Raw genomic sequence first — 12,074 nt, forward strand, 5'->3', positions numbered from 1 at the left:
AGAGTCCAGAAATAAACCCTTATATGTATGGTTAAAGAGTTTTCAACAAGAGTACCAAGAGATTTCCACGAGAATAAACATTCTTTCCCATAAATTGTGCTGGAACAATTGGATGTCCACATGCAAAAAAGAGCAAAGTTGGACTCTGTGCCTAACACCATATACAAAAATTAACACAAAATGAGTCAAAGATACAAATATAAGAGATAGAATTATAAAACCCTTAGGAGAAAACAGGTGTTATGTCCTCATGAGCTTAAATTAGGCCATGTTTCTTAGATACAACACCAGCAGTATAAGTAACCAACACAAAAATAGATAAATTGGACTTCATCAAAAATAAAAACCTTGGGGGGAATCTGGGTGGCTCAGCAGTTGAGCATCTACCTTTGGCTTAGGTTGTGATCCTGGGGTCCTGGGATCGAGTCCCACATCAGGCTTCTCCCCCTGCCTATGTCTCTGCTTCTCTCTCTGTGTCTCTCATGAATAAATAGGTAAAATCTTTAAAAAAGAATTTAAAAACTTTGTGCACCCAAACACCTTATCAAGAAACTGATAAGACAAGCTACACGATGGGAGGAAATATTTTAAAATAATATCTGATAAAGGTAGAGTATCCAGATTATGGCAGGAATTCTAATAGCTAACAATAAAAAGACAAATAACTGAGTTAAAAAATGAGCAAAAGATTTGAATGACATTCTCCAAGGAAGATTAATAAGAGCCAATAAGCACATAAAAAGATGCTCAAAAAAAAAAAAAAAAAACAGATGCTCAACATCATTAGTTACTAAGGAAATGCAAATCAAAACCATAATGAGATATTACTTCACACCCCCTAGGATCCCTATACTCAAAAAAGACAGACAATAATAAGTATTGACCAGGACATGGAAAAATTGGTACATTGCTACTGGAAGTGTAAAATGATACAGCCATTTGGAAGCCAGTTTTGTAGTTCAAAAAGTTAGATATGGAGGTACCACATGACCTAGGAAATCCAATCTTAGCTATCTACCCAGGAAATTTCCAACAAGTTCATACAAAAACTTGACATGAATATTCATAATCATAACAAGTAAAAAGTAGGGGGAAAGAAATGGGAAAAGCATCAGTTTCCTCCTTCTCTGGCTACACTCTGCTTTCTCTCTCTTCCTGAGCTCTCTTACCTCCCTGGCTAGGTTGGTTGGGCCCAATGAGTCCAGTGACTCATTGCTTCTCTTCTTTCACTGTCCAGTTGCTCTTCCTGGATTAAGCTCCAGAAAGTTCTGATTAAGGTGAGACCCATGAAAAAAGCAAGATAGCACTTAGCCTTTTTGATTCTAGGTCCTTGGGCCTGCCTTTAACTTAAAAGAAAGGACTTCTCCCTATGATACAGTGCAGCAGAACAGGTATTGCACAGGGGCATGGAGCCAGAGCTTTGTAGCATAGAGTCATCTACAAAGGGAGACAACAGTGTCCATCTCCTATTTCTGGCAAGTGGAGCAAATGAGGCAAGCCTGTGAACATCTCTCGGCACAGAACACTAATGCGTGGCCTGACCTTCTGTGGTAATAGAGATAATGCTTTCTTTATCAGAAATCAAACAGTGGCTTTGTTCTCCTGATGATTGGCAGCATCCCCCTGAGGCCAGAGACTTAGCGTGTCTTATCTACCTCTGTATCTTCAGCACCTAAGAAGTGCCTTGCACAAAGTAGGTGCTAAGTTAATATGAATGGATGCATGAAATAAGTATTTGCTAAATGATCAGTTCATCTTTCCCTCATTGCTTACTTAATAGCACCTTCTACATACTGAGTGTTCAAAACATGTTTGATGAATCAACTTATTTCTGAATATGTAGGTGGCATGCTTACTTTTTCCTAAATGTGTAGTTAGGTGCCCTCTGGTTGCAATGAACTTCTTGTGAGGTTCTGAGCTGTAAAGGAGGAATGCTGAGCTTCAGTTCAGAAAAATCTGGGGTAATCCTAAATTTGCCACTTAATAATTACAACAAACATTTGAGGGCACAGATTGTGCCAAGCCCTGGGCTAAACATTTTATGCACTATGCCATGTTTCACCTTGACATCTATATTATGAGTCATGTACTATAATCATCCGTATTTTACAGATAAGAAAGCAAGAGCTTTCTTGCTTGAAGAGGAGAGCACCTTGTTCAAAGACAGATGCTTAATCGGTGGCAGAGTCAGAATGCAAACTTAGATTTAATTCCAGCTACCACTCCAATATTTGAACTATTACAAGCTATGCAACATTAGCCACTAAACCTTCACACTTCTATTTCCTTATCTGTTCTTTTTAAAGATTTATTCACTAATTTTAGAGAGATCACTAATTTTAGAGAGAGAAAGCATGAGTACATATGAATGCACTTGCTCTGTGGGAGGGGCAGAGGGAGAGAGAGAATCTCAGGCAGATTCCCCACTGAGCAGGGACCCCAACTGGGCTCGATCTCACGACCCTAAGATCATGACCTAAGATCATGACCTACGCCAAAATCAAAAGTCAGACCTTTGACCTACTGAGCCACCCAGGTGCCTTTTCCTCTTGTTTTTTTATTTTTTAAAAGATCCATTCATTTATTTGAGAGAGAGGGAGAGAAAAAGAGAGAGAGAGCATGGGGAAATGAGGGAGAGGCAGAGGATGAAAGAAAGAATCTTAAACTGAGCGTGGAGTCCAGTCTCCTGCCCCTGAGATCATGAATTGAGCCAAAATCAAGTTGGACACTTGACCAACTGAGCCACCCAGGCACCCCTTTTCTCATCATTAAAAGAGCTAAATGCCTGCTCTGCACAACTGAGCTGATTATTCAAGTAGGAAAATGTATGTTAGAAGTTTTTAAAAAGTGAAAACTTCAAAACTAATGTAAAAACGATTACGATTGTTTGAAACAGGACTTAACACTTTCTTATTTTCTAGTCTGGTCAAATTATATTTGTTCAATGGGCATATACTAAGCATTTACAACCTCAACACCTTTTGTTTAAGATTCAAAACTGTATTTGGGAATCAGTTACTCTATATCTCTCCCATAACATAATTGGGATTTTTATTTCCTAAGAAAAATAGATTATATGAATCAAATGTGAATAGACTTATTTCCTAAATGCGAATGAAAAAGCCCTGAATTAATCATAACAAAATTTCACCAACTCATTTTACTTTGGTTTCCCACTGACTTGCCCTGAATTAGGAACCGGATGTGCATTCTTGATCTGTGGGAGCTGAGATGCTCTTGAAAAAATGCAAAGCATTGCATTAATTCGGGCAATCTATGTTCCACCATAGACAGCTGGTCTGACTTGTAAATTATGGAAAACAAGTTGTGTGATTCAATTGTTTGGCCACATTCACAGTTCATTTTATTTAAAGCAATCCTACTGATGTGCAAGTTCTATGTAAACTATGTTTACTGCATTTCTTAATAGAAACCACTTAAATGTGTCATCTGTTTACCTAAGCTGATAGCGCTAGTTGTTCTTTTTTACTTTCTGTTCCTCTAGTTTGAATTTCCTTGTTTTGTATACATCTCTGTGGCGATGGGGTATTAGACTCAAGCCCTATATTCTCTGAGGCACAGAATAAGGGTTTCCTCTGCACCTCAGTAAGCGTGTACTTTATGCTACTCTACAAAGAAAGAGGAAATTGACAGGCAATGGAGGGATTCAAGTTTTAGATAACCTCTAGTTTTAGATAGACCCCGTTTATCATGCTGGGCCTACTGGCAACCAGAACATCCTTCCTTGTGTATCAAGACACTTACTCTTTTCCCCACTGCAGTGGAAACCCCACAGGATCAGGGTTCATGGCTGCTTTGTTTACCACTATATCCCCAGTTTTGCTGAGTGCTTGACACAAGTAGTAGATTCTCAGTGTGAGTATATGAGTTTGGAGACAGAAGGGGAGCGGGAGAAAACAAAACTTCACATTTTGAAACAGTGGAGAATAAAAAAGCAAAAAAAGGACTTTCTGACTCAGCTAGCATTTATTTAATGCCTGGTACTCTGAACACCATGCTGAACACACTGGGATTTTCCTAAAATCCATGCATGAAACTTTATACCCTTGTTTCATCAGGGAATCTTTTAGGTATTTCCATGAAGCCTACTAAGAGTTTTGACAACTGCAACAAGCATCTCCATTCCCGCTCATCAGATTAGAAGCAGAATTTAGGGGTGTAATGATGCCATTTGTGGACATGTGACAACAACAAGAAGAGACATCCTCAGAAGGAACACATAAACCATATATAATAAAAATATGAGTACTGATATTCAAGTCATTGCTTTCCCTCGGCCAACTGAAAGAAATTGTATGGGTATATTTCCTGGGCTTGTATTGTATAGAAGAGGGATAGTAAGTGAAGGAGTTAAAAGAATAGATCAGGGTAAAGGAAACTGAGATAAATACTGACTAGGTTGTATTTGAAAGGAGTTTGTAGGGTTCTGAGAGGTAGTGGGGAAGACAAAAGTTTTCCCAGGGTTGTGAACATATTTCCCCTTCACTGTTTGGAAATCTTTAATTTTCACATAATTATAGATTCACAGGAAGTTGCAAGATGATACTTAGAGGTCCCATGCCCCGTTTCCTCTAGGTATTTTGTTTTCATTTGTTTGCTTGAGAGGTGACTCTAAGGCATTAAATTGTTCAGATAGGAGGTTGGTGCTTCCTCTAACTGTGATATCCTGCCTATAAAGGTTTAGCCTTCAGAGTCATAGAGAAAACAGAATAATTCAAAAAAGCACATCACTCTAAATGCATTTAACATGCACAAAGCCCCCCAAAAAGCCTAAGTCAATCAAGAAATCTATATACTGCCATACAATGGTTGATATTGATTATGATCATAAATCATACACACACACACACACACACACATACCCACACACACACAGATTTGTGGTCTCTGTTTAAGGAGGCAAAAAAAAAAAAAAAAACATGAGATAATTCTATGGGTTCTATGGCCAAAATCTGGAAACAAACCAAATGTCCATCAGTAGGGAGTCAGTTAATTGAGTTAGTCAATGGAAGACTATACACACATTAAAAGTAAAGAGACATATACAATATGTAAAAAAAATTTTTTCTCTTCCTCTCTCTCTCTCTCTCTCACAGGAAATGTCCATAATGTGGTATTCATTTTTTTAATGCTATTGAACAAAAAACGTATTCAATATAAGCCATCTCTGAGTATGACTCACCAACTATATCTATGTTGTCAAATCCAGGGTTTCTTTGTCATCTTTCTTGACCTCGAAGAAGCATGTGATACAGTTAACCACTCATTTTCAAATGCATTCTCCTCTTGCTTTTTGTGACACCATATTCTCTTGGTTTTCTTTCTGGTTCTTCCTTACCTATCTTCTCTTTTCCTGCTCCCCTACTGACCTCAATAAATGGAGTGCTTTGTGGCTTGGTGTTGGACTCTATTCTATTTTCCTGAGCTTTATTGTCTCCCTTGGTGATCTTTTCAGGTCTTTTGGCTTTAAAAAACAACCAAATGCTAAAGACTTAAGTCTATTTCCAACCTGGTTTTTCTTCCTAGCTTCAGATTCTTTTACATTCAATTGTCAACTTGACAACACACAACAATCTACAGAGCTAAAGATTGTATTTTGACCTGTTGCCCCCCAAAATCTGTCTTTCCCTACTCTAAAGCATCACTGTATATGAACTAGCTCTTGTCTACCTCAAGCTCTTATATATTGTAACCAAGTTTCCCCTTACTGCCTCTGCTCTGATCTATCTTACTTTTTTTCTGGTTCTTAGACACTTCAAGTTCATCCTTGACTCAGGACCTTTGCATTTGGTGTTTCCTCTTCCTAGAATTCTCTTCCTTCTGATTTTCACTTAATCGCTTCTTGCCATTCAGATCTTAAATGTCACCTCCTCAAAGAGCTCTTCCCTGAATATCATATTTCTAAAGTTGCTCTCATCCCCAATACTCTCTACACCATGTTTTACTTTATTCATAGCACTTATATTTTAGTATCTATCTACTGAAATAGAATCTCCATTAGAGTAGGAAATTTGTCCGTTTTGTTAAAAAATACCTTTGAAGAATTCTTGGCACAGAATAGATGCTCAAGTAAGTATATGCGTACATTGAAATAAAATTTAGAAGGATACATACCATACAGTTAACAGTTGTCGACTCTGAGTGGCGAGTAGTAGGGGAAGTTAATTATAAATTGACTTTCACTTTCTACCGAGATATGTTTCAGTTAGTCTTAAATTTTTTGAAATGAAATTGTATTACTGTAACTATTAGAAAAATTAATAAACATGTTTTCAATTAGCAGAAATGGATAAATGGATGCTTAAACTGTTTAATTGGAAGATGAACTTATGTGGATACTTTCTTGAGAATGTTAGGTAAGTAATGTGTTACTATATATAGTAAAATATCTATGATTTTGTAAAAGCGCTGAAACATGAGGCAGCAGAAACATTTCACCTAGTTCTCTTTCCTTTGAACTTGAACCACCATGTCTCTTGTTAATCATTTAAATTGATTTCTTCTTCAAAAGGTAACAAGATCCAACCATTAGCTTGATGATAAAGTATGCTTATTTTTCTTTAAGTTATTATATTTTACATTGCTATTTGATATGTTCATCCTGAACACTTTTATATTTTGTCCTTTTTATAAGCACACTAAACTTGAGATATTAGCTGTTGTTACCAGTTCTGAATGCTAAGTCAGCATATGTTTGAGAGACCTTCAACTTATCAAGTATTGCAGGTCTCTGATTGTTTTGGAACCTCTTCTGATACCTGTGGACTTAGTTCAAGGCCAGTTATTTTTTTTTCTAATAGAATGAACAAATGGTTAATTGTTTGTTTTGGTCACTCAAATGTAGGATCGTACCTTATATAAAAGTCTAGCTGGAGTCTCTCTTCAGTGATATCTTTACCTCTCTATTCAGAGATTCTCTTCTTTAAAAGTTTTGCATTAGATTTGCAAAATGATGACCATATCTTTGATCTGGGGGATTGTTGTAGCAGTATGCTGTTGTTTATGGCTTATTTTTGGAATGAGGAGAAGGTAAGGAAAGTTTTACCTTTAAACTGCATTTTAATTCATTTAATGTTCTTTTACCTTCATTGTTATATATCATAAATTTGGTGTTCTGTAACACTCACTAGCATTTTTAACCTAAAAAGCTTTAAATTGAAAATGTAATTTAGAGATGTATTTTTAAAAATATTTTATTTATTTATTCATGAGAGACACACAGAGAGGCAGAGACATAGGCAGAGGGAAAAGCAGGCTCCCCAAGCCTGATGTGGGACTCAATCCCAGGACCCCTGGATCATGACCTGAGTCAAAGGCAGATGCACAACTGCTGAGCTACCCAGGTGCCTCTTATTTAAAGATTTAAAGTGGGGATCCCTGGGTGGCGCAGTGGTTTAGCGCCTGCCTTTGGCCCAGGGCGCGATTCTGGAGACCCGGGATCGAATCCCACGTCAGGCTCCCAGTGCATGGAGCCTGCTTCTCCCTCTGCCTGTGTCTCTGCCTCTCTCTCTCTCTGTGTGTGACTATCATAAATAAATAAAAATTAAAAAAAATTTAAAAAAAAAATAAAGATTTAAAGTGGTTTCTGGGATGCCTGGGTGGCTCAGAAATTGAGCATCTGCCTTCGACTCAGGTCATGATCCCGGGGTCCTGAGATCGAGTCCTGAATCGGGCTCCCTCACAGGAGCCTACTTCTCCCTCTGCCTGTGTCTCTGCCTTTCTCTCTCTGTGTCTCATGAATAAATAAAATCTTAAAAAAAAATAAAAGTGGTATTTTATTATATCTAAGAAAAGATAGAATGATAGTGATTCCCTTTTAGTATTGACATACCCATGGTCATGCGAAAATGTACACAATTATACAGAAATTTTATAAGGTTTCTGTGTATGTTTCTGGGCGGATTTAAAGATGAAGTCTGGATTAGTAAGGATACAAGTGGTATGTGGGATCTGCAGTGGAAAGGGTTTTTTTGTAGCACGAGGATTAAATAGATGCTCTGACTAAATGAATGTTCTCTTCTCAGCTAGTTCTTATGTGTTGTATAGACTCAGTCTAGGTTTGGATAAGAGCCACAGAGCCTGCTTTGATCCTTCTATTACCTTCTTCTCATTAATGATAATCAACCATGGTAAATTGGGAAACTGCTAAATGTATATAGCATCACTTTTATTTATATGTCATTTATTTATAACTGGTTCAGTAATACAAGAAATACAAATAGAGTCACTTACATAGCCAATACTTATTTACCTTCTGATGAGCTCAAAGAGCATTTGGGAGATGGGCTTGTAAGTATTCTGTTGTCAACCTCTAAAAGATAGACTTACCCACAGCATATCTTTAGTTATGAAGATTGCTATGTGTTGACTCTCTTTTACAAGTTTGTGTGTCCGTGTGTGTGTGTGTGTGTGTGTGTGTGCATGCGCGCATGCTCTAAGGTATTTTAATTCAGGCCTGGTAATTTCTAGTTATAGTTAACCTTACTTATCATTGAACTAATAAAGTGAAACTAATTATTTTATGCTAAGTAGTTCTGTCAAGAGGGAAGGAGTTTATGTTGAAAAATTAACGCTTATGTTATTCAATAAAAACATTTAAAATAGCATGAAGGACTGTGTGTCAACTATACTTCAATAAAAAAGAGACAACAGGTAGCATGAATGCTGAATCACAGTTGATCCTATCAATACTTACTTTACTTAATTTCATTTTATACTAAGCTAATTTCTCAAATGAGATTCTTCTTATCTTCAACTATCATTATAGAATAATAATAGCATTAAACTGGGGCACCTGGGTGGTGGTTAGGCGCCTGCCTTCAGCTCAGGTTGTGATCCTGGGGTCATGGGATCCAGCCCCACAGCAGGCTCCTTGCTCAGTAGGGAGCCTACCACCCTCCCCAACCATGCTCTCTCTCACTCTCTCTCAAACAGATAAATAAAATCTTTTAAACATTCTTTAAACTATGAAGATTTTGAAAACTTCAATTTTGCCATCTTCCCTGCAATTCAGTATTCTATATCTTTAAATAATCAAAACATTTTGAGATAGGCAAATGATGGCTGGGAAAAATATAAACACTAGAATGTACTGAGAGGAAGAATCTTGTTGGCTTTTTTGATCTTTTTATCCTCATCATTGGGAAAAGGGATGGTCACATAGCCGACATTCAATAAGTGTTTGTGGAATGCATGGATGGATGGATGGATTTAGCAATTATTTTGATCAACATACTAGGTTAATATAATTCATTATTTTAGGAAAAGAGCAGGGCCCCATCAACAAAAAAACTATAACTGTAGAGTTTTGAAGTTTGAAGTCAGTAGTAAAAGTTTTAAAAAGTTTAAAAGGTATAAATAAAAAAATGTATAATTTCCTATATCTATCATATGTTTATGTCTTACAGACAAATGGGTGAACCACCGCTGGAGAATGGGTTGATTCCATACCTGGGATGTGCTTTGAAATTTGGTGCCAATCCTCTCGAGTTCCTGAGAGCAAATCAAAGGAAATATGGTCATGTTTTTACCTGCAGATTGATGGGAAACTATGTCCACTTCATCACAAATCCCTTGTCATACCAGAAAGTGTTGTGCCATGGAAAATACTTGGATTGGAAAAAGTTTCACTTTACTACTTCTGCAAAGGTAACCAGTTTCTCATTTATACAGCATTCTTCTTGTTTTTTACTTTTTAGTATGTCAGTCTACTTAGCATTTTGATGTACTTAGAGTTAAAAATAGAGATGTTGAATAGAGTTACCCTTCCATGGAGATCCTTAGAAACACGATAAATCCAATTAGACATAACCTCTTGGCACTAATTGTTTCAAAAGTCAAAATAGGTATAGATTTGTTATTTCTTAATCACCTAGAGTGCAATAAAAATGAAATATTTTACTGAGCCAGATGGCACCCCATCAGTAAAATAGGTACAAACTCCTTCATGTCAGTGACATCTACATAACTCCCAGAGCACATGTGGTAGAAACTTATCACTGAATAATTGTTTTACCACACCTAGGCCACAAAATTGTTTATTTTGGTAAGTAACTGTATATTTAGTGAGTCTCTGCAAGGAAATATTAGACATGGTCTCGGCTCTAAGTAGATGAAAGCCTGGTTAAAGTTCATCTACAAAAAATATGGAAGACATGGTGGTTAAGACAAATTTGGATTAGTATCAAATTAACATGCCAATAGATGCAGTAGTATAAGAAAAGTAAGAAATGGACAATTTGTGTGGTTGAGGGAAGTTTCACCGAAGAGTTGGAATTTCAACTTGGCCTTCCAGGAAGAGTAGGATTTGGCCATTTAATTTGAAGACTGCTATGAAATTGTAGGTTTTCCTGCCTTGCTTTTAACAAGTAGAGAATCCTGAAAGTATATAATCTGTTTTTCAGCCATTTTCTAGCACTGTATCAGGTTTAATCTCTTTTTTCACACATTTCATGTATTCTCAGGCATTTGGGCACAGAAGCATTGACCCAAGTGATGGAAATACCACTGAAAATATAAATAAAACTTTCATCAAAACCCTGCAGGGCGATGCCTTGAATTCCCTCACAGAAGCCATGATGGAAAACCTCCAACTTGTCATGAGATGTCCCCTGGTATCTAAATCAAAGACTCCTGCCTGGGTGACGGAAGGGATGTATTCCTTCTGTTACCGAGTGATGTTTGAAGCTGGGTATTTAACTCTCTTTGGCAAAGATCTTACAGGGCAAGATGCACAAAAAGGACTTATTCTGAATAACCTTGACCACTTCAAGGAATTTGACAAAATCTTTCCTGCTCTGGTAGCAGGCCTCCCCATTCATGTGTTCAAGACGGCACACCACGCTAGGGAAAAGCTGGCAGAGGGCTTGAGGCATGAGAACCTTGGAAAGAGAGACCACATCTCGGAACTGGTCAGGTTTCTGAATGACATGCTTTCCACCTTAGATGACATGGATAAGGCTAAGACGCACCTCGCTATCCTCTGGGCATCACAAGCAAACACTATTCCAGCGACCTTCTGGAGCTTATTTCAAATGATTAGGTAACTAGCAATTTATCCATTTATTTTTTTATTTTAATGGAAAGTAGAAAAGCTACTATTTTAACAAAAAAAATAGAGGCATGGTACTTTCTCATGCTATCAATCAAGAGTGTGACATTGACTTTATAAGTGTTTAATACGTATCAGCTCTTCCAATCCTCACAAAAGCATAAACAACTATGACTAGTACACACATCTTGTGGAAGCAGAGAACTTTCCAGGGGGAAGGATGCACTGCAGAGGGTCAGTTCAGGCTGCCTGGGCCCAGAACCCTTGCTTTCAACCCCAGGCTGTTCCTCATGATGCCTACTTATGTTGATGAATTCTGTCTTCATAATCATAAAAATGTATTTAAGTGATTCTGACTTGTGGACAGTGAGAGGTCGGAGTCTATGCCTTAGTCCTTTGTGCATTAACAGTTTGTTTCCACTGCATTAGTAACTTCTGTTTTAGTGTTTATTTGATCAACTATGATACCTATGGACCAATCCTATTAATATTGATTATTATTGATGGGCTTTAGCTAGATTTCGCCTTTAAAATGTATGTAACAAAAACACTATATGTAACATATACTTTACATGATTTTGTTTAAAACTGTTAGTCTGTTGGAAATTGGACATTCAAATGGTTTAATTATTCCAGTTAAATTAGGTGTTTAGTGTCACATGGACACAAAATTACTGTTTTGTAGCATTGGGAATGCCAAATTTCCACTGATAGCTGGTAACCATATGTCTTTAATATAAAAAATACTTAAGGGCACCTGGATGACCCAGTTGGTTAAGCGTCCAACTCTTGATTTCAGCTCAGGTCATGATCTCAGGGTTGTGAGATCACATCAGGCTCTGCCCTGGGCATGAAGCCTACTCAAGATTCTCTCTTCCTCTGCCCCTCCCATCCCATGCACATGTCCATGCGTGCACGCGCTCTCTCTCTCTGTCTCAAAAAAACTGTATTAACAATTTCAGATATAAAAACCCATTACTAATCTATCTCAAATGTTAAATGT

At 37.3% G+C, this 12,074-nt stretch overlaps 1 protein-coding gene across 4 annotated transcripts in view; it reads left to right on the forward strand.

Annotated features, from left to right (window-relative positions):
- CYP7A1 (cytochrome P450 family 7 subfamily A member 1) overlaps positions 1-12,074 on the forward strand; it is a 37,030-nt gene that overhangs the window by 11,261 nt on the left and 13,695 nt on the right. For 2 of the 4 annotated variants that reach the window (XM_077876877.1, XM_077876873.1), the window contains exons 1-3: positions 6,894-7,050; positions 9,429-9,669; positions 10,485-11,062. In XM_077876877.1, coding sequence (XP_077733003.1) covers positions 6,971-7,050; positions 9,429-9,669; positions 10,485-11,062 — 899 coding nt within the window. In that variant the 5' untranslated portion in view covers positions 6,894-6,970. Of the gene's footprint in view, positions 1-6,254; positions 6,378-6,893; positions 7,051-9,428; positions 9,670-10,484; positions 11,063-12,074 lie in introns of those variants that run through there. The other 2 variants (XM_077876874.1, XM_077876875.1) reach the window with 2 other exon arrangements.

This window comes from Canis aureus, chromosome 28 (assembly GCF_053574225.1).
Source record: "Canis aureus isolate CA01 chromosome 28, VMU_Caureus_v.1.0, whole genome shotgun sequence".
Lineage (NCBI taxonomy): Eukaryota > Metazoa > Chordata > Mammalia > Carnivora > Canidae > Canis > Canis aureus.